This window comes from Poecilia formosa, unplaced genomic scaffold, assembly GCF_000485575.1.
Source record: "Poecilia formosa unplaced genomic scaffold, Poecilia_formosa-5.1.2 Scaffold560, whole genome shotgun sequence".
NCBI lineage: Eukaryota > Metazoa > Chordata > Actinopteri > Cyprinodontiformes > Poeciliidae > Poecilia > Poecilia formosa.
Genome location: NW_006800499.1, coordinates 228222 through 251355, shown reverse-complemented (window position 1 = coordinate 251355; position 23134 = coordinate 228222). Strand labels below are relative to the sequence as shown.

The following is a 23134-nucleotide window of genomic DNA, read 5'->3' as shown; positions in this document are numbered from 1 at the left end:
ACAGAGACCGGGTCAGAGAGAGCAGAACCGGTCCGAACAGAACCGGTCCGAACACAGAGACCGGGTCAGAGAGAGCAGAACCGGTCCGAACAGAACCGGTCCAAACACAGAGACCGGGTCAGAGAGAGCAGAACCGGTCCGAACAGAACCGGTCCAAACACAGAGACTGGGTCAGAGACAGAACAGAACCGGTCCAAACACAGAGACTGGGTCAGAGACAGAACAGAACCGGTCCAAACACAGAGACTGGGTCAGAGACAGAACAGAACCGGTCCGAACACAGAGACCGGGTCAGAGAGAGCAGAACCGGTCCGAACAGAACCGGTCCGAACAGAGACCGGGTCAGACAGAGCAGAACCGGTCCGAACAGAACCGGTCCGAACAGAGACCGGGTCAGACAGAGCAGAACCGGTCCGAACAGAACCGGTCCTACCAGAGAGAGCAGAACCAGTCCGAACAGAACCGGTCCAAACACAGAGACTGGGTCAGAGACAGAACAGAACCGGTCCGAACAGAACCGGTCCCAACACAGAAAAATCAGAACCGGTACAAACACAGGTTAGACCTGACATCACTTCCTGTCCAGTATCATCAGCTGCAGAAGCCCCGCCCTGCTTCTGACAGGACCATCAGAACCTGACCGTATGATCCAGACCTGCTGACCAGAACCTCCCAGCGGTGAGGTCCGGTCCGTTACCGTGGCGACAGCAGCAGGACTTACACCCTCTTGCCCTGGACGATCTCGATGTAATCCTCGGAGCGCGAGTAGAACCCGTCCGGACTCAGAGCGCCCCAGAAGTTACTCCACAGTTTGCCGTGTTTGGACAGCATGGGGGCGATGACGGACCTGGAGCAGAACACGGAGGCCCGGTTAGAGCGGCCTGGACCCAGACAGAACCGGGCCGGACCAGAACCTACTTGTTCTCCTCTATGAGGATCCGGAGCGTGTCTGGGTTGGTCAGCGCCACGTCCGAGTCGATGCTGAAGAAGTAATCACAGCCCGGGTTCTTCTGGCACGCCTCGCTGCACACACACGGGGGGGTTAGAGCCGCCCAGAATCAGAACCGGTCCGGACTTGGTTCTGGACTCACATCGCCATGGTTCTGGCCTTCTCCTCTGGCAGGTTCTCCTCGGGTCCGACCAGCACCGCGTCCGGGAACAGAACCCTGTGGCGCTCCCAGAACCGCTGGATGTGTTGTTCATGGTACACCACCTGCAGGACAGGACGGGTCAGAACCAGAACCAGAACCGGGTCCAGAGCCGGGTCCAGTGGGTCGTACGTTGTTGTGGATGAAGAGGCGGATCCGAGTTTTAGGGTAGTTCATGGTGGCCAGACGCTCCAGGAACTCGTCCATGAAGGGAGTCGGATGTTCGATGAAGACGGAGAGGAAGACCAGAGGGAGGTCTTCCTCCTGGAGGGAGGGGGGTAGACGTAGAGGTGGGGGGGAGACATACCGGTCAGACTGGCTCTCATCCCCCCATAGCCCCTCCCCCCGCCCCTTACCTGGCGGTCGCCTAGCAACAGCAGGTCGTCGTCGCAGCCTCCACAGCCATGTTCGTAGGTCCAGGCCGTTGGGACGTAGTTTCCCAGGTAGTTGAGCTGCAGCTGAGGACGGAGACAGGCGTTGCTATGGCAACTGAACGTACACCAGCTGCACTTCCTGTTGCTGTCACATGGGGCGAGCAGAGGCCTCCGATTGGTCGTTACCTTGGTGGGTCCGTTGCCGTGGATGACCACAGGAAGCGTGTCGTAGGCCACGTTCCTCACTCTGACCTTTGACCTCTCAAACTTCAGGACAACCTCGTCTGGAGAGAGAGCCGGGTCAGAACCAGGTTCCAGGCCCGATGACTCTCCACCAGAACCACTGAGGTCCAGTCTGGACGGGCCCAGAACCGGTCCAGAGACTCACCGATGGCTCCATTGAGGTTCTGGAAGATCCTGGATCGGTGGTCCAGAGTCATGTTGAACCGGGTCTGAAACACAGCACAACATCAGTCGGGTTCTGTCCGGCCGCTCCCGCCTCCCGACCCGGTTCTGACCCGGTTACCCTCTGCTTCTGGTCCAGGTAGATCCGGGTGTAGAACAGCTGGTCGTCGTCGTTGTCCCTGAACTTCCACTGCTGGACGATGGCGGCCAGGTCCGAGGAGAACCCGATGAAACCTGGACAGAACCGCAGGTCAGTGGACCGGGACCAGAACCAGAACCACAGAACCGCAGGTCAGTGGACCGGGACCAGAACCACAGAACGGCAGGTCAGTGGACCGGGACCAGAACCAGAACCAGAACCGCAGGTCAGTGGACCGGGACCAGAACCAGAACCACAGGACAGAAGAACCTCACCTCCAGAGTTCAGGTAGCGCTTCCCAGAATGCACCTGGGGGTACTTGGAGGCCAGGCGCTGGTCGGGCCAGCAGAACCCCTCAGCAGAGAAAACGACCCGGTGACCCAGAGAGGAGAACCGGGTCAGAAGCTCATCTGGACCGGCCGCCAGGATCACATCGTAGCTGCAGAGACGGAGCAGAGGCCCGGTTAGGAGGTCCGGTTAGACAGAACCGACTCCATCCATATATTAGGGTTATAATTAAACTAATTAAATATAAGTATTTGTCTCTCAATAAATATAAAATATTTTTGTATTTAACGAGTCGCTGCCATCCCATAATGCCTCTGGCTACAGGCTGAGGCTGGTTGCCATGGCGACCCCAGTCTCAGCTCTTCTGATGCCCGCAGCATGATGCTGCCACCGTCGTGTTCCACAGTGAGAATGATCAGAGCATTAAGCCCCGCCCCCTGTTATCAATAAATAAACATGATGATGTCAAACTGATCCCAGAAACCTCAACAGGAAATGATGCTCTGCTCTCTGATTGGCTGCTGTGGCTGCAGTGGGCGGGGCCAAGCCTCAGGATGAGTCAGGAAATAAAAGACATTTCTGCTCTTTATGATAATCTGACCTGATCAGAGCTTCAGGCGGAGCTCCGCCCCCTGCACAGGTGAGTCAGCAGAGAGGAAGAGGAAGAGCACGATGAAGGCTACCTGTCCACGAACATGACGACCAGCTGCTGGTCCTCCGAGTGCTTCAGCAGCTCCTCCTTCAGCCACCTGACCTTCTGACCTCCGCCCACCGTCCGGGCCACGTCTCCGCCCTTCCACTCCTCCCCCAGACCCAGCACCTGCCAGAGGTCAGAGGTCAATCAACCAACCAAATCTGATTTGTGTGGCACATTTCAGCAGCAAGGCATTTCAAAGAACGTCATGTAGTTAATTTTACTTCTTTTATTTTTCTGATGAACCTTCTCAAAACACCTTTTTGTTGAATTTACATGTTTGTCACCTTTGCACTGCAGTTGGTTATTTCTGTTTTATAGTTTTTATGTTTGGATCCTAATGTGGCCCCAAATCCATCCTCATTATCTATGTATATTTTTTTTTTCTTGGTTTTTGAGTTGTATTTTATTTTGGTGGAGAAGCTTTTATTTTCTTGCTTCCTGTTTCTGTGTCACATCCTGTGTTCCCGCTGCCCGAGCTGCGGTGGGGAGAGGTAAGGCACAGATCTGTCTTCTGTTTAAACATTAAAATATTCAACATGTAAAGAAGTATGCTGCTCAACTCATAAGTTGTTTACCTTTTTAATGTTTAGCACAAAACTGTTCTGGGTATTTAATTCCCACGCTGGTGACATTTATCCAGTTTACCGAGCCAACATGGTTATTTTATTATTTTTTTGTCGTTTTGGTTGGTTAAGGTCTGTGTGGGGAAGCCGCAGCCAGGAGCTGCTGCTGAACATGTTTTTGTTTTAAACAGAAATAAATCGACGCAATTCCTGATTCCTTCGTGACGTGATCCATTCTACAACTGTTACATTTACCGTATTTTCCGCACTATAAGTCTCACCTAAAAACCTTCAATGTCCCCCAAAGCCTTATAATCCGGTCCTTATATGTGGACCAATATTGAGCCACAACAGGTCGAGCAACTACAGTAAGCAGCCGCTGACTTCATTTTCGCCCGTAGAAGAAGAAGCGTGCGGTGCATGCTGGGATAGTTGTCAGAACGCTGGTTTGTTAATAAAGTTTGACTGACCAGGAACCTGACGGTCAGTTAGCACCACGTTCTCCACCAACAAGCTGTGTGCAAACGGAGGAGGGTGACCATCGTCCAGCCCCGGTCAGAAGGCTCTCCTCGCTGACCGGAGTCGGACTGTTTTGTTGATATTCCCTTTAGTGCAGCTCCATCTAGTGGATGCATAACGTAACTCCAGCCTCTACTGTAGCGTCTATTCTATGTGCCTTATAGTGCAGAAAATGCGGTAGGTCATAAAAACACAAGAACACAGAGTCCTGCAACATAGAAGCAACAATCAAAACACATTAAGATGTTAAATCCATAATTGATTACGTTTCAAATCAACTCCAACCAGGTGGGTTTTAAGTTGAGATTTAAAGGCTCTCAGTGTTTCAGCTGTTTTACAGTTTTCTGGAAGTTTGTTCCAAATCTGTGGTGCATAGAAACTGAATGCTGCTTCTCCTCGTTTGGTTCTGGTTCTGGATGCAGAGCAGAACCAGAACCAGAAGATCTGAGGGGTCTAGACGGTTGGTACAGCAATAACAGATCTTTAATGTATTGTGGTGCTAAACCGTTCAGTGATTTATAAACTAACAGTATTTTAAAGTCTATCCTCTGAGCTACAGGGAGCCAGTGTAGGGACTTTAAAACTGGTGTTATGTGCTCGGTGTTAGGCACACAAACTGGTGTTAGGTCAGAGGTCAGCGGGGGTTAGCCGTCCCAGACCCAGAGTTCTGGTTCTGGTCTCACCTTCAGGCTGTAGTTGAACTGCGCCGCCGTCTTCACGAAGCGCCTGAAGCCGTCCGTCTCCTCCGTTGCCGCGGTAATGACCAGCAGATTTTCTACACCAGAGACAAAGAGTCAGTCTAGATGCTGCAGATCTAGAGCTGATCCTCGGCTCTGATTGGCTGCTGGAGCTGATCCTCTATTCTCATTGGCTGCTGGAGGCCCCGCCCACACCTGGAGCTGATCCCTGACCTTCTGCTCAGACTTTTCACATTTGTCACATGACCTCTGACCTGAACATCTGGCTGGACAATCAAAGAGGAGGAACTTATATCAGCGTTTCATATCGGTCAGTATTGATAGTTATTGATCAGTCCAACCACCACCATGTCTCCAGTAGGGACAGTGTGTTAGGAGGCGACACATCTGAGGATTCAGGATCAGACTCAGGAAACTCAGGGGGTATGAATACTTCTGAACTTCAGGATCGGCTCAACTTCCTCCTGCAGGTGTCAGCGGAGCCTCCAGGGAGGAAGAGGAGGAAGAGGAAGGTGAATAAAACCTGCTGGTTGTCCTGCAGCTCCGGTTCCTCTGCTCTGAATGTCTGAAACCAGAAACCTGCAGAGGAAGAGGAGGAGGAGGAGGAAGGCTGATCTGACCCAGAATCAGCTCCTCTACTGTCCTCCAGGTCGGATGGGAACCAGTAGAACCAGAACCAGAACCAGACGGAGCCCTGCTCAGCAGCTGGGCATCAATAACTCATGCAGTTCTATTTCTGCTCCTGGGTTCATTCACCTGGATGATAATAATAATAATAATAATAATAATCTGTTAAAAAACCAAAACATGATTAACTTCAGAAGAGACTCTCCGATTGAAAACCACAGAAGAAGAAACATTTCATCTCTGAATCGTCCACGTTTATGGGTTGCCATGGTAACAGTCTGCACCAATAATCCATTTTATCAATCATCAATGCAATATTTAACTGAACTGTTAAAGATCTTTATAACAGTTTTAGTGATGAAGTTTTAAACACCCAGAAGCAAATGAAAATTAATGTAATAAATTTAAATGAAATACTAAATAGACCAGCAGTGTTAACTGGCTGCATGTGAACCAGGACGGTTCTGAAAAGGTCCAGAATGGTTCTGAAGAACCGTCATTCATCCTAAAACCAGAACTTTCCAGGTTCTACATCCTGATCATAAAATGTCTCCATTTTTATTCAGTTTTGAATAAATCCTTTACTTAACGTGTTTCCCCCTCACTTTCCTGCTGATTTAACAGTTTAGGTCTGATTTATTAATAATATTCTCATTTTTGACAGTTTCACCCGGAGTTTATCTTTTCCATCCAGACTGCGGCTCCGGAGCTCCAGCGGCTCACCGTTCTCCTGCTGGCCGACTCGAGGAGCCTGCGGGGCGGCCTTACCTGGCGAGAGCTTCCGCTGTTCGGCCCACGCGGAGCTGAGGAAGCAGACAGCAGTGAGCCAAAGAAGCCGATAGGACGCCATGTTTTCCGCTTTGTGACCCGGTTAGAACCCGCTCGGTTCGGCAGAACAGAACCGTTAGTTTATCCGCTTCTTCTCTCAGACTCCTTCAGCTGCCTATGGTCCAAATATCGCGATGCCTCAGCAACGAGATGTCCCAACATCAACACAGACCGCAGTGGAAAGCAGTTCTCAGGATTCAGCCAATCAGCAGCCCAGAATGTTTGAGTGACATGGTGCCGCGCCAATCAGCGGCCGACAGATGGAATCGGTGGGAGAGAGGCGTTTTGTTCAGATTTATCCAACTGGAGAAACTTCGTGAAAAAGATCTGAATCTGTGCCACGTGTGTGACATTCCACGGAAAGAGAGACACGGAGAGAGGGGATTAAAATGAGACCGTAAAACACCGGTACATAGAGCAACATCGATCGATTATTATTCATAGTGTATATTTCTGTTTGAGATGATTCTGGCTTACAGTTAATGAAAAACCAGAAATCAGTTTATCAGAAATACCTCTTGAAATTAATGAACTTTTAATAGATTTTATAAATAAAACAAAGAAGTGAGAGGGGAAACAGGCATCATTATGTACAAAAACTAAGAATTTTGAATTAATACGAATTGCAACAACATTTAATTTCCCTTTGGGATCAATGACATATTCTTTAATTTTGGTGGGTTCCGATGTTTCACTACAACTCCCATCAGCCCCCTCGGTTTGCAGCCAGGAAGGTAAACAAACCGAGTAGTAACCTCCGCACCTCCTGTTGTCATGGCAACGCAACTACCGACAAACCTGTAGAAAGCGAAAACTTCTTCCTGACAGTGTAACTGAGCCCGAACTCCGCATTTTATCCCAGTTTATCCGTGTTTGGTCCGGTTTGAGCCGGTGCAGATGAAGAAACGGCCCCGGTACTTCACCCCCGCGGAGGTGGCCTCTCACTTCACGTCGGGCGACCTGTGGGTGTCCTTCCTGGGCAAAGTGTGCGACCTGACCCCGCTGATGAAGCAGCACTCAGGTGAGTTCCGGCTGCAGGTGTTGGATGGGGGTTCTGGTTGAAACCTCTCTCCATGTAGTTGAATTAATAATTCTGTTTTATTTATATTTCTGCTCCTGTGGTGTATGGATATATTTATTCTTCTTAAAGGAATCCATAACTTAAATTTGTTGTTGACATGTCAACAGATGAAATGAAATGAAATGAAATGAAATGAAATGAAATTTGAAATGAAATGAAATTTTATTCGAACATGATACAAATATAAAAATAAAATAGTGCACAGTAACAAGAAGTGCATAAGAAAGAAGAGAAAATACAGATTTTCTACAGATGGAATATATTGTAATTATGAGGAGGTATGATGTTGATATATTTAGTTTTGTCGACCATCTGACCCACGGACCTTGGTTACCTTGGATGACCTTGGATGACCTCGGCTGACCTTGGTTGACCTCGGCTGACCTTGGCGGTGTTCCTCTCTGCAGGTGACGTGCTGCTGCTGCCCATCATGGAGTGTGCTGGGAAGGACATCAGCAGCTGGTTCGACCCAAAGACCAGAGATGTGAGTTTTAATCTGCCCAGCCCCTTCACTCTGATACCTTCAGTGAAACCAGCTGAAGTCGCTGGTTTAGCTTCCATCATGGATGTATTTCAGCAGTGACCTTTGACCCTGCTGGGAGCTGAGCTGTTCCTGGTTTTTCCAGATCCTGAGGTTTGTGGACCCTGTGACGTGCTGCGAGCGGTACTACACCCCCAGGGGGCGCTTCGTGCACACGCCGCCCAGCGGGCCGCGCTCCGACTGGAACACGGACCTGGGCCAGCCCTGGTGGAAGGACCGCCGCTACGAGGTGGGGCTGCTGTCAGCCAAGACGCGCTGGATCCGCGTCGTCAACACGCTGACGTCACAGGAGCAGCTGCTGGAGGTGAGAGAGGCCTGGTGCACTATGGGTAACGGAGTCTGTCCTGTGAAGCTCACTGTGCATTCTGGGTAACGTAGTGAAGCTCACAGTGCATTCTGGGTAACGTAGTGAAGCTCACAGTGCATTCTGGGTAACGTAGTGAAGCTCACAGTGCATTCTGGGTAACGAAGTGAAGCTCAGGCGGCCTGCCCTCCTCAGGTGTGCTCGGAGGAGACCCTGGAGGAGATCCTGCAGCGCTACCTGCATCACAACGCCCACGCCAACAGCTACACCTGGAAGTACCACGGAGTCGTCCTGGACATGCAGAAGACGCTGAGCGACAACGGCGTCATGGACGACGACCTGGAGCTGGAGCAGCTCAGGATGGACCGCGACCTCTTCGTCCCCGCCATCCTGCTCTACTTCAACGACGACCTCACCGAGGGGTGACATCATCGCTGTGACATCACATTAAACCTACTGACAGGTCCTGTGATCTGAACCTGAATGCCTCCAGGCAGATTTTAATCTGGCCCCAGACCAGCGTGTTCACACCAGATGCTGCATCACGCCTCACACCGTGCAGCTTCCTGCTACCGTTAGCATCCTGCTACCGTTAGCATCATCTATGATTAGCTAACATCACGGCGTTAATGTTAGCCTAATGCACTGCAAAAACACAAAATGAAAAGCTTTTGCAAATATCTCAGTACACTTAGAATAAAACAAAACTAACTTATAAATAACCTCCATTTTTTCACTGATAAGAGTTTTCCAAGTTATAAGTGAAATAATTAAAGAATAACTGACTTAAAATCAATTACATCTACTGAAGACTTACTTGGAAGTTAGTTTTTTCGTATTTCAAATGTGCTCAGATATTCACACTAGAAACTAAACTCAACACTTGGTAAGATTTTGTGTTTTTGCAATGCAGGAACAACGAACTAACAAAATGCTTTAATCAGCATTTTGAGACAGAGTGGAGATAAAATGTGACAATTTCTGTGGAGGCAACATCAGCAGACAAACACTGATATTAAACAAGTTTAATATCTTTTTAAAAATGTAACCAGATGTGTAAAACCTGAAATCACTACAAAGTAAAACCCAAAACCTTTAGACATGTAAATCAACAGCTGTAAAAAACATAAATAATTAGTAAAGTTAAATAAATTCACATTGGCAGCAGAACTTCACCTGGTATCTGTGTGAAAACATGAAGTGAACATAAAGCTGATCTGAGGGATTAAAACATGCTGGGGGTCCGGGCCCCTCATGGCCCCCTCTGTCTCCAGGCCTGGCTTCTCCAGATCAGGAAGCTGAGCCAGAGGTCAGAGGTCAGGGCGTGTCTCTGCAGAACCTCCGGCGGATTTAGGGAAGCGATGCCTGCAGAAGCTTCCTTCCTCTGCAATCTGTTCTGCTGAAAACGAGAAGCAGAGATTCTGTGGAAGGAGAAACTCTGACCGCACAGCGGGCGAGAGAGAGAAAGGAAGAAAGAGGGAGAAAAACAGAGACGTTACAAAACCACAAAGTGCTGAGCAGACGGTTCCTGCCGGGAGGAGGAGAAGCCGCAGGAGGTTCTGGACTCGGCCGGTTGGATTCCTCCAGAGACGGACCGTAGACACGCTTCTTCTCGCTCATCTCCAGGTGTTCAACAGGTGAGACACCAGCAGGAGGCGCCGGTCCTGTCCTCCTGTCCTCCTGCTCTAATGCTCTGCTTGTTCTGCCAATGCAGCTCTAAAAACTGAAGACAGCAGACAGAAGAGCGTCTCCACCATGTTCAACAGCTTCAGGGACAAGGACATGGACACCTGCACCCTATGGGTCAAAGGTCAGAGGGGGTCAGAGAGGGTGGAGGATGGTTTCTGCTCTTCCTGCCTCCAATGACCTGCCTGTCCTCCTGTCTGTCCCCATCCTCGTCCCAGAGAGTCCTCCTGGCTCTGTCTCCGGCCTCTTCAGGTTCAGACGCTGGTTGTTTCCTGCTCTGATGGTTGCCGTGGTGTTCGTCCTCATCCTGGTTCTGGGAGTCACCAGTAGGTACCCACACACACACACACACACACACACACACACACACACACACACACACACACACACACACACGTTGGACCAGGAGGAACCAGACCCAACGGTCCTTCCTGGTGTTCAGCCGTTGGACGGTGTGGCTTCCTGCCGGATCAGAACTTGTTGGTTCTGTTACAGTCCGGTTTGCTGACTGCTCTGCGTGTTTGTCTTGCTGTCGTTGTGAGGACTTCCTCTTGACCAACAACCAACAATGTGAGGACATTTTCCACAGCAGGACCCGGTTGGATCTTCAACATGGCGACGGCTGAGTAAGCGTTGTTCACAGGAACAGACAGGTGAACGTTGTTCACCTGAAGCAGCAGCCTGCGCTGCGCACAGCACTGATGTCAGACACGTACTTCCTGTGAAAACAACATGGTTCCTCCACAGCTTCCTGCTGCCGATATGAGGAGCGGCCATATTGAAATGCAAAGTCGGCCTTACAAATCGTAACAAAGTCGGAGCTGCTCCCAGTTTCCCAGTGGGAAATCAGATTTTTCCACTGGGAAGTGAGAATTTCCCAGTTCCAGGTACAACTGCAACACAGTAAAGGTGTGAATTGAGTTAAGGTCTAGGGTCAAAGGTCAGGAGTAAACCATAGAAAAAAGTACATGAAAGATAGAGAAACAGTGTGTGTGTCTGTGTGTGTGTGTGTGTGTGTGTGTGTGTGTGTGTGTGTGTGTGTGTGTGTCCAGACACTAAGACGTCCAGCCGGCTGTGGACTGCAGAGGAGGACATGTCCATCCTGGCCGACAGGATGGAGTCCCTGAATGCATCGCTGCAACAGAGTTACGGTACAGGAAGCTCCGCCATCACTGCTGGCCTTTCACAATAAAAACACAATCCTATAACAGACCAGGAAGTGGTTGAATGTCTGGCTCTGGTTCTGGTTCCGTTAAGCCGACTGAGATTCTGAATGTTTTGTCTTCCAGAGTCCATTAAAGACCTTCACCACCTGCAGTGGTCCATTCAGGAGAACAAGGACCGGCTGGCCTCAGGTCAGTGTCCAGAACCCGATCAGAACCCAACCTGAGCCCGAACAGAACCTCACCAGAACCCGACCAGAACCTGACCAGACCCTCACTAGTACCTGACCAAAACCTCACCAGAACCTGACCAAAACCTCACCAGAACCCAATAGAACCCAAGAGAACCACAATAGAACCCGACCAGAACCTCTGTGTGTGTCCAGTGTCTGCAGCCCTGCAGCAGCTGGCGGTTCTGGACTCTCTCAGCCGGACCGTGGACGGGCTGAAATGCTCCCTGGAGCAGATCGTCAGCAACGGTACGGCCCCTCAGAGAGATCTGTCCTCTGTCCCGTCTCTGTCCTCATGTCTCTCTGTGTCCCAGGCTCATCAACGGGACCGTGCTGTCCCCCGGACTGGACCCGGTTCGGATCGGACTGCTACTTCTTCAGCCAGCAGCAGCTGAACTGGAACCAGTCCCGGAGCTGGTGTGAGAGGAAGAGGGCTCACCTGGTGATCCTGCACAGCGACCAGGAGTGGGTGAGAAAACTTAGTGGAGGATGAGCTCAGTGGAGGCAGCATGCTAGCATGCTAGCTAGCTCTGCTCAGCCGAAGCGCCATGTTGTAGCTCAGCATGGATGAAGCCAGTAGCCGAGGTTTATAGCGTGTCAAACGTCCCGGTCCGGTTTCATGACGAGCCGGGAACCTTCCAGACCCTGGGGCCCTTCCAGACCCCTGGGGCCCTTCCAGACCCCTGGGACCCTGGAGCCCACAGGCCAGAAGTCGTTATCACATGTTCACAGCACCTGATGTCCACCAGTTATCCCTGCCAGGAGCCAGGGGTCCAACCTGGGGTCCAACCTGGGGTCCAGCCTGGGGTCCAGCCTGTCCCCTCTGAACCTCGGGGTAGACGTGTCTCTATGCATCTCGTCTCCTGTGTGTCCGCCATCTTGTTGGCGTCCATCATGTCTGCTCTCTGCTCTGTGCAGGACTTTGTGACCAAGAAGTCGGTTCCTCTCTTGTACTGGGTCGGCTTGACTGATGGGAGGACTGGGAGGTGGGAGTGGGTGAACCAGACCCCTTATACCATAGAGCGCAGGTAGGCCTGGACACCTGGACGCCTGGACACCTGGACGCCTGGACATCTGTCCTCCAGCCACCGTCTCTGTCTGACCGAGCTGTGTGTCTCTGTGTGTCTCTGTGTGTCTCCAGGCGGTGGGTTCCCGGTCAGCCCGACGCCTGGACCGGTCACGGTATGGGTCCTGGAGATGAAGACTGCGCTCATCTCCATAGAAGCGGGCGCCTTAACGACGTCCACTGCAGCACCGGCCTTCGCTTCATCTGCCAGAGACCCAGCACAAACGTCTGAAGACACCTGGACACAGGCTCCGCCCACAAACCGCCGCCCTGAAGGCAGAGCGGACCCGTTAGAGACTCAGACACCTGATGATGATGATGATGATGATGATGTGGCATTAAAGGAACATCTGGAAACTTCAGCTCCTCTCAGTCTCCTCCTTCTTCTATGTTTGTGTTTAGTCAGTTTTCCCAGCAGCCTCTGATGTTTCACCACACACACACACACACACACACACACACACACACACACACACACACACACGGCGGTGTTTTCCAGTCCAAAGTGCGCTCTGGGGCCTCTGTGGCCATTGACCTGCAGCTCAGCGTTGGACAGAGACGAAAACGAGGACAGACACCATGACGACCGAGTACCACGACGACGTTGAGGACGACAGCAGCTCGTTCTGGAACAAAGGTACTGCTGCAGAGTCTGGACCGGGCCGGAACCGGGTCCAGACCGGGTCCACAGCTACCTAACCTGTCCCTCTGTCCATCAGAGCCGCGGCCCGTCTCCTTCTCGGCGGTCTCCAGGGTCAGGCGCTGGCTGTACCCCGGTCTGGGCGCCGCCTTCGTCCTGATTTTCATCATGGCGGTTGGAATCACCAGTGAGTACGTCCTCATGTCCTGGTGGACGTCTGGTCCTCCCAGTGCGTCCAGGAGACGGTGAGGCAGAACGTCCTCTGCTTCTGGAGGAATCATCATCTGGTTTATGGTCCAACTTTTAGCTTCTAAAGCTCAGCAGCTTTGACCTCAGACACTTTTATTGGACCAGAGTCCAGAACAGGTGAGGAGGCAGAGACTGTCCTCCACACCTGTCCTCATACGGTCGGACCTGAAGGTCCGGAAGGTTTCAGTAAGGCTAACGAGAAGCTAGCAGCAGAGAAGGCTAGGCTACAACTAGAGAGGGACAGACAAATGGACAGATAACCTGATCTCTCTGTGAGAACTTAGCAACCATCAGTCAGGTGTTGACACCTGGCAGGTAGAGCCAATGAGGGCGGAGGAACACCTGGCGGGTAGAAGCAGCTGCAGGTCTTGTAGCTCCGCCTCCTCCCTGTAGCCCCGCCTCCTCCCTGTAGCCCCGCCTCCTCCCTGTAGCTCCGCCTCCTCCATGTAGCCCCGCCTCCTCCCTGTAGCTCCGCCTCCTCCTTGTAGCTCCGCCTCTTCCTTGTAGCTCCGCCTCCTCCCTGTAGCCCCGCCTCCTCCCTGTAGCTCCGCCTCCTCCCTGTAGCTCCGCCTCCTCCATGGTTCTGAGGTTCCTCATGACTGTCTGCAGACACCAGCACGCTGAGTCGGCTCTGGTCCGTGGAGAAAGCGTTGTCCAATCAGACGGAGTGGCTGATGTCGGTCCAGCGGCTCGCTAAAGGTAACACACCTGTCCAGGTAATCTTGACCCGTCTCTGTCCTCCTGACTCTGCTGTCCATCGCAGACGCAGCTAAAGACGCTCAGAGGCTCAAGTTCTCTGTGGAGAGCAACAAGGAGCAGCTGACCTCAGGTAACCCCAGACTCAGATCCAAACACCTGGAAACACCTGCTGACCCCTGACCTCTGACCCCGTCCCCAGTGTCTGAAGGTCTGAAGCAGCTGTCCACCCTGGACACCATCGGCAGGACGGTGGCCAAGCTGAAATGTTCCCTGGAGCGCTTCATGAACAACGGTCAGTCCCACTGGACAGACTGGGACATTGGGACAGTCCCAGTCTGTCCTTCAGTCCCACTGGGAGACCAGTACACTCTGATGGCGTCTGTCCTCATAGCGTCCTCTGGAATGTCCTCATCTGCTCACTGTCCAGGTTCTGTCTCCGTCTCTGACGGCTGCTGTCCTCTGGGCTGGGAGACCTTCGGGTCCAGCTGTTACCTGTTCAGCAGGTCGGCTCTCTCGTGGCACGAGGCCAGAGACTGGTGTAACGGACACGAGTCTCACCTGGTCATCCTGATGAGTGATGAAGAATGGGTGAGACAACCTGTCCACAGTTTGGACCTCCTGAGGACACAGTGTGGAGCCGTTTCTGAATGCGTCTCTGGTTGGTCCAGGACTTTGTGACCCGTCTCTCTGCCGGGTCGTTCTACTGGGTCGGTCTGACGGACGAGAAGTCCGGGAGGTGGGAGTGGGTCAACCAGACGCCGTACGTCATGAACCGCAGGTACAACCTGGAGTCCAGCATCACCTGGACCTCCACTCACTGGCGCAGAGAGAGGGTATGCATGGGGCGCTGCACTGCAGGGGGCGCCAAAACAATGTGCAGGATAGTAGCTGCCCTAATAAATCCAACAGGATGTATTCAGGCAGCTGACTGGTCGTGGCGGGAGGCAGAGGAACAACTACTTACTTTCTGAGGTTTCTACGAACACATCGGCGCCCCCTGCTGGCCCAGGTTAGTATGGCCATACAGCTCTCCCTCATTCATGCACTAAAAATACAGTAAATCTATTATGGACTTTTATTATGTTACATATTATAGCAGGCGATCATCTGAATCACAAACAAAAATAAAGTTTAATGTGGTATAAATATGTAACAGTGTTTTTCATATTTCTATGAAACTGGACCGTCAGTTTTAACACTGAATAAGGTAGAGCTGTACTAACCTGGGCCAGGAGGGGGCGCCGCGTTCGCCCTCAGAAAGTTCTGCCCCTGCCTGTTATGAACCTAGACTGAACATAAGGCCCCACCATCTTAAACATTCCCTCCGGTACCAGAACCGGTCCAAGGTTCCGTCAGCTCCCAGAGAGCGAGACGCAAAACGCCAAAGTTAGAAAAATCACCCACCTGGATTTATTCACAAATTATAACCCGTCTGCAAAAAAAGATCAATGTGAAAACTAACAGCAGAAGAACCACGTCTGCGTTTCATCCGGAGGCCAAGCCGCTAACATGACCCACATTTTATCATTGGGAAAAGTAGCAGCTCCAAAAACTACAGTATTTAGAGCCAAAATGGCTGCTGGTACCAACGAGGCTAAAGATCCAGTTTAACAGGTTCTTTAAGGTGTTGGTCGGTGCAACAGGAAGTGGCTTCAGACTAAATGCTGAAAGGTCAGGAGGGTCCAGCTGGATGGACCTTCAGAAGGTCTGATGGTTACGGAGGATCACCGTTAGTTACCGGATCTTGACCAGCTGAACGTAGATCTGGTTCCGTGTCTCCTGTCTCATCCAGGCGATGGAAACCCGGCCAGCCCGACAGTTGGACCGGTCACGGCCTGGGGCCTGGAGATGAGGACTGCGCTCACATTCACAACGACGGGCGGCTGAACGACCTGCACTGCTCCACCAGGCTGCGCTACATCTGCCAGAGACACAGCCAGCGCAGCTGAGCCTGCTGCCCCCTGCTGGCCGAGCAGAGTGAGCTGGTCCTGAATGCTCCTTTGTCCTTCATCAGCGGGACACTTACGTCCCAGTTTGACCAGCTTCTCCCTTTTTCCAGTTGGTTCCTGTTCATGTGTCAAATAAAGACGTTTTAATCCAGGCTCCTGTCACATCGTCTCTTCTTACTGGCCTTGGAATGGGCCATTTATCATGTTCTCTCTGTGGTGTGTGTTGGGATGAGGGTGTGTCCTACGGTGAGTGAAAAACGTTTCCTGTGACATAATCTGGTTTATTATGATGTCACGGTTCCTCTGACATCATAATCTGGTTTATTATGATGTCACGGTTCCTGTGACATCATAATCTGGTTTATTTCCATCAGAACCTTCTGCTGATGAAGCCTCAGTCCTCTGTAGAGCGCCCCCAGCTGGCTGGGTAATTACACTACTAGCTGAAATAATCAGAAGCTCAGTCATCCTGAGAGTTTAGCATCCTGAGGTGAGTGAACCTTCACTGGTGCAGACTGAGTGTCTGCGTGGTGAAGCAGGAGATTAAGCAAAATTATTATTGGGTCACTGCTGCATTATGTGAGCAGCAGCAACACGTATGTACAGCTTATGAAACCAGGTGCATGATGGGAGCTGTAGTCCTCTGGACCTTCATCCTGAAAGCTGCTGGAGATAAAACTGTAGATCAAGTTCTCTGACAGGAGAACTAGAACCTTTAGGTGATTCAATCATGGAGGAACTGATTCAGTACCTGAACCAGCAGGGGGTCAGGGTGTCTGAGGGGGGTTGATGGTTCTCCTGCCTCTTTCTGAGGGCTGAGCTCATATTTGGATGGGAAAGGAAAACCCAGCAGAACTAAGGACAGAGAATATTTTTACTTCCTGTCCGTCTTTCTACCGTCTTCCTGCTTCACCCCCCGGTCCCAGGCCAGGAGGCGTCGGTACGATCCCCCTTCATGACCTTCCCAGAGGTTGCCGCTCCTGTTTCCCAGTGTATCAGTGACTGGAAACGGACTGTTGCTAATCTGCTAGCTTCACTTCAGAGCAGAGTTTGTGTTTGATGGAACTAAAATACCATCAACATAGAGAAGAAGTTAGCTTCTGCATGGAGGAACAGCTTCAGCTAAACGGCTAACCAAGCACTGTAAAACTGAACTGTTTAAACTGAACTGTTAAAACTGAACTGTAAAGACGATGTGAAACAACCCACTCCAGCTGAACTGATTCCCCCTGTGAGTCAGTCGGCTGGAATCCAGCAGGAAATGAGTCGATGGGACCAGAAACCAGGAGAAGAAGAACGACTTTAACCCTTTATGGATCCATCACGGTTTATTTCCTGGTTTCTGATGGAACAAACAAACTTTGCTAACACTTTATTTGAAGGGGGTGAATAAGACTGACATGACACTGTCATAAACATGTCATAACACCTGTCATGAACATGAATAAGCCTTCATGAATATTTATGACTGTTGTCATAAAGCGTCATTCGGTAAATTATATTGTAAATAATGGTAAATAATTACTGTTTAAACTTTACCTTTAATAACATAAAGTTACCTCATTTTTAAAGTGCAGTCAGTAATACTTTAACAAATTTATATCAGTAATGATTTCTTGGTTAATGTCAAGTTGTCATAAAGACATTTTGAATAATGTCAACTTTGTATTAAAAGTGTCATAATTTACCGAATGACACTTTATGACAACAGTCATAAATATTCATGAAGGCTTATTCAAGTTCATGACATGTGTTATGACATGTTCATGACACGTTATGACAGTGTTATGACATGTTTATGACCGTGTCATGTCAGTCTTATTCAACCCCCTTCAAATAAAGTGTTACCCAAACTTTTACTCACTTGGTGGTTCTGACTTGTTCTTGGACTCCTGTCCCTCTGCCAGGTCCGGATCAGAGTCCTGGACTCGACTGAGCCCAGTTTCAGGTTCTGTTCTCCAGCCTTGCAGACGAGTTCGGATCAAAGAACCAAAATATGGAAGAAAAACAGACCAGAAACCCCAAGATGGAGGACAGAACCTCAGACGGGTCAGAGGTTCTGTCAGAGCAGGAACCAATGAGACTTGAGGAGCAATCAGCTGATTTATTGTCAGAACTTCACGTCTCGTTTTCAGAACAAACAGGAAACAGGAAGTCGTGCAAAGATTCACTGCAATGGCTGAAGAACAGAGACTGGAGGTTGCAGGCCGGACTGAGCAGAACCAGACCCTGGACCAGAACCTGGTCCAGAACCAGAACCTGGACCAGAACCTGGTCCAGAACCAGAACCTGGAACAGAACCAGAACCTGGTCCAGGGTCTGGTCCTGGTTCTGACGCTGCTTCCTTCAGTCTCTGCTTGACAGCTGGATTTACAAAAGCAGCTGGGGGGTAAAAGGGGGGGTAAGACTTCAGTCAGTGCAAAACACACACACACACACACACACACACACACACACACAGTTCATGCTGTAATAAATAGAAGCGTCTCTACTCTCTATTATGGGTTTAAATAGAAGAAGCTGTGACTTGTCTGAAAGGTCAAAGGTCAATACTTCAGACCGACCAATCAGAGGAGAGCTAGCAGAGCTGATGGGTTGGCCGTGCCCCACGCTGTGTCTGTCAGGCGCCGCTCCAACGCACACACCGGTCCACAAAGACTCGGACTAGAACCAGACAGAGCAGTGGGAGGCCGAGTCCTGAGGGACAGGACGGCACGTCTTTGTGTCTCTGTCCTCCTCCTGTCCCTCTACGTGGTCAGTCCTCTCTGCTCCAGCGTCCCTCTGTCCTCCTGTCCTCTGTCTCTCCGTCCCTCTACGTGGTCAGTCCTCTCCGCTCCAGCTCCCTGCTCTGCTTCAGCTCTTTGATCCTGCAGAAACAGCAGCAGCCGTTACAGGAAGTGACATCATGAGGACGGGTCATGATGTCACTTCCTCTGCCTGACCTGTGTCTGCAGCGCCGCAGGAACCTCATGATCTTCCGGGCCGCCTGGTCCTGCTTCTTCGTCAGGAATGACCCCCTGCTGGACAAACCAGGAGCTGCTCAGACTCAACGAGTCTAAACCTCAGCAGGACTCGGGGTGAGACTTGGACTCGGACTCTACTGAGACCAAGTCCATGATGTTTGTTAACTTGTAAAATAGTTTAAGTAAAAACGATATGATTCAAGTCTGAACAACTTGGGACTTGGTCAGTCATGGACTCGTGTCACTAACTGGTTTGTCAAACGACATACGAGTCACTACTAGTTAAACCATCGACTCCGGGTCAGACCGACTCGTCTTCGGGTCAGGCTTGTTACCAGGTTGTTAGGTACCAGCTGGTCTCTCCCCTCTCTGCACCGCCTAGCCCAGACGCCCCCCCTTCCCAGACGCCCCCCTCCCAGGATGCCGCCCTGGGATGGTGCCGCCTTACTTGCTCTTGGGGTTGAGTGCGGCGCCCCCTCGTGGCGCCTGCTTCAGCCTCTCGTACTCCTTGTAGCTGCGATAGTACTGCTGGATCAGCACGGCGGCCCGCCGGCTCTGCTGGAACCGCTTCTGCTCGTAGTACGACCGGAACTTGGACTGGATCAAGATGGCCGCCTGGGTCATCTTCTTGTAGAGCGCGTACTGCAGGGGGCGGAGTCACAGGGTCAGGTAAGGTCTGAACCTGGTTCTGATGAACAAACATCTGAGACCCGGCCAGCTGCACACACACACACACACACACACACACACACACACACACACACACACACACACACACACACACAGAAATGCTGAACATTTAGGATTTTTTTGCACACCGTCTCTTTTTAAATAAAGTTTATTGAAAGCACACCCATCAGCTGCACACACCTGTTTGTACTTCCTGTAGCACCTCTGGATGACGGCGGCCGCCATGTCCTGCTGCTCCTTTAACCTTCGACCCTGCACACACACACAGAGTCGTAATGCGTCCATCAGGCCAGCAGGGGGCAGCGAGTCCTGCTCAGGCCGTTGCCATGGTTACCTTGTATCGGCGGAAGGCGTTCTGGATGATGCGGGCGGCCTCGTACAGCTCCCTCTGCTCGCCGTCCGTCAGTGTCAGCAGAGCGAAGTCTCTCTCCATCTTCCCATTGGCCGAGGCGTTCAGGAACTCCGCCCACGCCGCGGACGACGGGGGGCGGAGCCTCTGGAGAGCCAGAGCGCTGAGCGGCGAGGGGGGGCAGACCCGCCTGCAGCAGAAACACAGAGCTGTTGGTTCTGGTTCTGGTTCCGGTTTGGGTCCAGCTCCATCAGGCTCACCTGGGCGGGGACTGGCTGTCCACCGTCTCCAGGTAGGTGGCCAACCAGGTGTCCTGGATGGCCGGGTTGTCCCGCCTCTCTCTGAGCGGAGACTCCGCCCCCCGGGGGAAATCCTCCTGTTTGATTCGCTCCGGCGTCGCCTCGATGATCTGCTCCGCCAGCGTCGCCATGTCCACCTGCCAGGCGGAGCGGCTCTGTTAGGCCAGCCCGGTCGCCATGACGACCTGCACCTGGAGCTCTGGCCTACCTGCAGCACCTCGTCCTCCAGGTACTCCTCCTCCTCTCCTTCGTTCTCGGCATTCTCGCCGTAGCTCATCAGCTGCTCCTCCAGCAGCGCCCGCCGCCCCGCGCTCTGAGGGGGCGTGTCTGTGGGCGGGGCGTTCTTGTAGTCCATCAGGTCTCTGGAGCCGCTGGCGGTTAAACCTGGGACAGAGGTCAGAGGTCAGAACTTTCACCTTTAGGAGCTGGCACCTAAAAACTTCCCTTTTGACATTTTAGATTCAATCATCTATGTATAAACCCAGAAAAGACATCCCATAATAACCTGCAGGAAAAATAAACCTGTTAGACTGAGAACAACATGGAGGACCAGCGTCCTGTTGGGTCATCAGCCAAGGAGCAAAGGTCACGGTGAGGACAGACGGACAGAAGACCGCAGTTTGCTGTCTGCACTCAGAACGTCAGGCTGGGGTTGGCTTCAGTTAGCCTCAAAGCTAGAACCCTGTTAGCCTCTGTTAGCCTCCTGTTAGCCTCCCAGGATAGCCTAGGCCTCTGTTAGCCTCCTGTTACCCTCCCAGGATAGCCTAGGCCTCTGTTAGCCTCACAAGCTAGCGTTCAGTTAGCCTCACAAGCTAGCGCTCAGTTAGCCTCACAAGCTAGCGCTCAGTTAGCCTCACAGGCTAGCACTCTGTTAGCCTCACAGGCTAGCACTCTGTTAGCCTCCCAGGCTAGCACCCTGTTAGCCTCCCAGGCTAGCTTAGGCCTCTGTTAGCTTCACATGCTAGCTCTCAGTTAGCCTCACAAGCTAGCACTCTGTTAGCCTCCCAGGCTAGCACCCTGTTAGCCTCCCAGGCTAGCTTAGGCCTCTGTTAGCTTCACAAGCTAGCACTCTGTTAGCCTCCCAGGCTAGCACCCTGTTAGCCTCCCAGGCTAGCACCCTGTTAGCCTCCCAGGCTAGCACCCTGTTAGCCTCCCAGGCTAGCCTAGCCCTCTGTTGGTCTCCGTTTCCTTTCATGTTTCAGTGAACAGGACCAAACTGAACCAGATTGATCCAGATTAGGTCAGTCATCGTCACACTGCTCTGACTGGGAATCGGTGAAGAAGCAGCGTTACCAGGGTTACCTGTGCCGACAGTCGGGTTAGGCTCCTCCCTCCACATGGACGCCAAGGGAACGGTGGACTGAATGAAGGACGGGGAAGAAGGAGAGATGGACAGCGAGGAAGAGGAGAGCGATGATGGAGACGAGGGGGAGGTGTCCATGGGGGCGGGGCCACTGGAGTAGGCGGAGCTGGGGGACGGCGAGGACGGGTCGCTGGGTGAGGGGAGACTGCTGGAGGAGCTGAGACCTGGAGGAGACAGGAGATGCTTACAGCCAATCAGAGAGCTGGATGAGGTCAGGTGACAGCAGGAGGCGGGGCTACCTGTGTCCAGGCTGGTGGACAGAGGGGACGGCGGCGGCCCGTCCCTGGTGGCCGCCTGAGCGCGCTGTGTGTGCAGCTCCTCCAGTGCGGCGGCGAGGCGGGTGTGGCCACGGGAGCGCGCCACGGCGAGAGGCAGGCGGCCCAGCGAGTCGGGGATGCCCAGCGCCAGGCCGTTCCAGCTGTACAGCAGCTCTGCTGCCCTCTGGTGGCCCAGGGCGCACGCCCACATCTGGAACGCACAGGGCGCCCGGTCACCACGGCAACACCGCAACGGCGACCAGCAGTCAGGTGGGGGCTTACCAGCGGCGTGCAGGAGAAGTGGTCGACGTTCAGGGGGTCCACTTCCTGTTCCAGGTCCAGACTGTCGCTGCTCATCGCCCTGCAGGAAGTGACATCATCCTGAGACAGGACATGACGTTATCGTGTGGGCGGAGCCAGGACGGCCCGGCTGCCTTACCTCCAGTGGATCAGGGTGTGGATCAGGTGGGTGTAGCCCTGGGCAGCAGCCAGGTGCAGCAGCGTCATCCCACGGTGACCGGCCGAGTGACGAAGGCTCTCTCCTCTTCCTCCTCCTCTTCCTCCCCAGCACGCTCCTCTCATCATCCGCTCACACACACCAACGATCCTCCTCTCAAACCACTGGGAACACTGGGAGGAACAGAGACCAGTCACTGGGCAGCCGACTGACCCGTCCCGTCAGACGCCGATGGAGGAACTTCCTGGCATCAGGCCGATAAAATGGCGACCGCCGTCGTTCCAGGTCATCTGACCTGCTTGCCCCGCCCCCAGCAGCTCCGAGTCACCCGGCGTGACTCGGAGCTGCTGAGCCAGAGAGCGAACAACACGGCCTGCCACCAGGCCGCACCTCCACCCAGCTGCCACCAGGCCGCACCTCCACCCAGCTGCCACCAGGCCGCACCTCCACCCAGCTGCCACCAGGCCGCACCTCCACCCAGCTGCCACCAGGCTGCACCTCCACCCAGCTGCCTCCACCCGCCTGCAGCTGTCGGCCTCAGGGTAGGGGGAGCGTCCAGCAACGCAGCAACCCCTGTAACAACCATACTGGATAGTTGGAGTCCAGGATGGCAGCCATATTGGAACCAGTCAGCCATATTGGACCTATACTGGACTGGTTTCTGATTCCCAGAACCTCTTTGAGCTGATGATTTATGATGATCTGGTTCATTTCAGGACCAGGTGACGGTTCGGTACCTGGGTCAGGGTTTCCCCAGTGTATTATAAGCCTGGCGCCCCGCCATGCTTTACTAGGCCCCCCGCCAGGCTAAGCTTTGCTTGTTTTTGTTTTTAGAAAAATTAATGACTGAAAAAAAAAAGAA

General features: G+C 52.4%; 5 protein-coding genes and 2 long non-coding RNA genes across 8 annotated transcripts in view; 3 read left to right on the top strand and 4 right to left on the bottom strand.

Moving 5' to 3' along the window:
* Positions 1 to 6448, bottom strand: part of plod3 (procollagen-lysine, 2-oxoglutarate 5-dioxygenase 3) — an 8243-nt gene extending 1795 nt beyond the window's left edge. Inside the window, exons 1-12 of one of the 2 annotated variants that reach the window (XM_007540773.2) lie at positions 6227 to 6448; positions 4817 to 4908; positions 3038 to 3174; positions 2342 to 2505; positions 2049 to 2161; positions 1911 to 1974; positions 1709 to 1806; positions 1505 to 1606; positions 1281 to 1412; positions 1092 to 1213; positions 919 to 1023; positions 722 to 847 (exon numbers count right to left, since the gene is read on the bottom strand). In XM_007540773.2, the coding sequence (XP_007540835.1) occupies positions 722 to 847; positions 919 to 1023; positions 1092 to 1213; positions 1281 to 1412; positions 1505 to 1606; positions 1709 to 1806; positions 1911 to 1974; positions 2049 to 2161; positions 2342 to 2505; positions 3038 to 3174; positions 4817 to 4908; positions 6227 to 6308 (1337 nt within the window). In that variant the 5' untranslated portion in view covers positions 6309 to 6448. The remainder of the gene's footprint in view (positions 1 to 721; positions 848 to 918; positions 1024 to 1091; positions 1214 to 1280; positions 1413 to 1504; positions 1607 to 1708; positions 1807 to 1910; positions 1975 to 2048; positions 2162 to 2341; positions 2506 to 3037; positions 3175 to 4816; positions 4909 to 6226) is intronic. The other variant, XM_007540772.2, reaches the window with a different exon arrangement.
* The window catches only part of LOC107834244 (uncharacterized), a 16687-nt gene extending 3809 nt beyond the window's left edge, over positions 1 to 12878 (bottom strand). Inside the window, exon 1 of the long non-coding RNA XR_001660031.1 lies at positions 12791 to 12878. This is a non-coding gene — a long non-coding RNA (uncharacterized LOC107834244). The remainder of the gene's footprint in view (positions 1 to 12790) is intronic.
* Positions 2626 to 3030, bottom strand: LOC107834245 (uncharacterized). Its single transcript, XR_001660032.1, has 2 exons — positions 2839 to 3030; positions 2626 to 2791 (listed from the first exon to the last, which is right to left on the bottom strand). It is a non-coding gene; the product is annotated as an uncharacterized LOC107834245 (long non-coding RNA).
* cyb5d1 (cytochrome b5 domain containing 1) lies at positions 7128 to 8690 on the top strand. The gene is made up of 4 exons (XM_007540774.2): positions 7128 to 7307; positions 7775 to 7851; positions 7994 to 8212; positions 8408 to 8690. The coding sequence occupies exons 1-4, from the start codon at positions 7184 to 7186 to the stop codon at positions 8636 to 8638; spliced, it is 651 nt and encodes a 216-aa protein (XP_007540836.1). The 5' UTR covers positions 7128 to 7183; the 3' UTR covers positions 8639 to 8690.
* LOC103129612 (C-type lectin domain family 10 member A-like) lies at positions 9709 to 12661 on the top strand. Its single transcript, XM_007540776.2, has 9 exons — positions 9709 to 9849; positions 9927 to 10022; positions 10117 to 10224; positions 10951 to 11049; positions 11188 to 11253; positions 11448 to 11540; positions 11606 to 11760; positions 12210 to 12319; positions 12433 to 12661. Exons 2-9 carry the CDS (start codon positions 9968 to 9970, stop codon positions 12587 to 12589), a joined length of 843 nt encoding a protein of 280 aa, XP_007540838.1. The 5' UTR covers positions 9709 to 9849; positions 9927 to 9967; the 3' UTR covers positions 12590 to 12661.
* A 29-nt stretch (positions 12879 to 12907) lies between the features above and the next one.
* LOC103129609 (C-type lectin domain family 10 member A-like) lies at positions 12908 to 16047 on the top strand. Its single transcript, XM_007540771.2, has 8 exons — positions 12908 to 12994; positions 13077 to 13184; positions 13856 to 13945; positions 14010 to 14075; positions 14145 to 14237; positions 14373 to 14533; positions 14614 to 14723; positions 15738 to 16047. The coding sequence occupies exons 1-8, from the start codon at positions 12937 to 12939 to the stop codon at positions 15892 to 15894; spliced, it is 843 nt and encodes a 280-aa protein (XP_007540833.1). The 5' UTR covers positions 12908 to 12936; the 3' UTR covers positions 15895 to 16047.
* Positions 16048 to 17980: 1933 nt separating this feature from the next.
* The window catches only part of camta2 (calmodulin binding transcription activator 2), a 17484-nt gene continuing 12330 nt past the window's right edge, over positions 17981 to 23134 (bottom strand). The window contains exons 15-26 of the mRNA XM_016665262.1: positions 22255 to 22445; positions 22098 to 22176; positions 21798 to 22026; positions 21489 to 21722; positions 20404 to 20579; positions 20157 to 20332; positions 19882 to 20086; positions 19728 to 19799; positions 19306 to 19499; positions 18837 to 18911; positions 18196 to 18761; positions 17981 to 18165 (exon numbers count right to left, since the gene is read on the bottom strand). Coding sequence (XP_016520748.1) covers positions 18707 to 18761; positions 18837 to 18911; positions 19306 to 19499; positions 19728 to 19799; positions 19882 to 20086; positions 20157 to 20332; positions 20404 to 20579; positions 21489 to 21722; positions 21798 to 22026; positions 22098 to 22176; positions 22255 to 22445 — 1686 coding nt within the window. The 3' untranslated portion in view covers positions 17981 to 18165; positions 18196 to 18706. The remainder of the gene's footprint in view (positions 18166 to 18195; positions 18762 to 18836; positions 18912 to 19305; positions 19500 to 19727; positions 19800 to 19881; positions 20087 to 20156; positions 20333 to 20403; positions 20580 to 21488; positions 21723 to 21797; positions 22027 to 22097; positions 22177 to 22254; positions 22446 to 23134) is intronic.

Excerpts from the sequence above, each read along its gene's own strand:
- cyb5d1 (XM_007540774.2), top strand. The coding sequence starts at position 7,184 with ATGAAGAAACGGCCCCGGTACTTCACCCCCGCGGAGGTGGCCTCTCAC. Across the intron at positions 7,308-7,774 it reads GCTGATGAAGCAGCACTCAG|GTGACGTGCTGCTGCTGCCC; the intron begins GTGAGTTCCGGC and ends TCCTCTCTGCAG. Across the intron at positions 8,213-8,407 it reads CACAGGAGCAGCTGCTGGAG|GTGTGCTCGGAGGAGACCCT; the intron begins GTGAGAGAGGCC and ends TGCCCTCCTCAG.
- LOC103129612 (XM_007540776.2), top strand. The coding sequence starts at position 9,968 with ATGTTCAACAGCTTCAGGGACAAGGACATGGACACCTGCACCCTATGG. Across the intron at positions 11,761-12,209 it reads TGCACAGCGACCAGGAGTGG|GACTTTGTGACCAAGAAGTC; the intron begins GTGAGAAAACTT and ends TGCTCTGTGCAG. Across the intron at positions 12,320-12,432 it reads CCTTATACCATAGAGCGCAG|GCGGTGGGTTCCCGGTCAGC; the intron begins GTAGGCCTGGAC and ends GTGTGTCTCCAG.
- LOC103129609 (XM_007540771.2), top strand. The coding sequence starts at position 12,937 with ATGACGACCGAGTACCACGACGACGTTGAGGACGACAGCAGCTCGTTC. Across the intron at positions 14,534-14,613 it reads TGATGAGTGATGAAGAATGG|GACTTTGTGACCCGTCTCTC; the intron begins GTGAGACAACCT and ends TGGTTGGTCCAG. Across the intron at positions 14,724-15,737 it reads CCGTACGTCATGAACCGCAG|GCGATGGAAACCCGGCCAGC; the intron begins GTACAACCTGGA and ends TGTCTCATCCAG.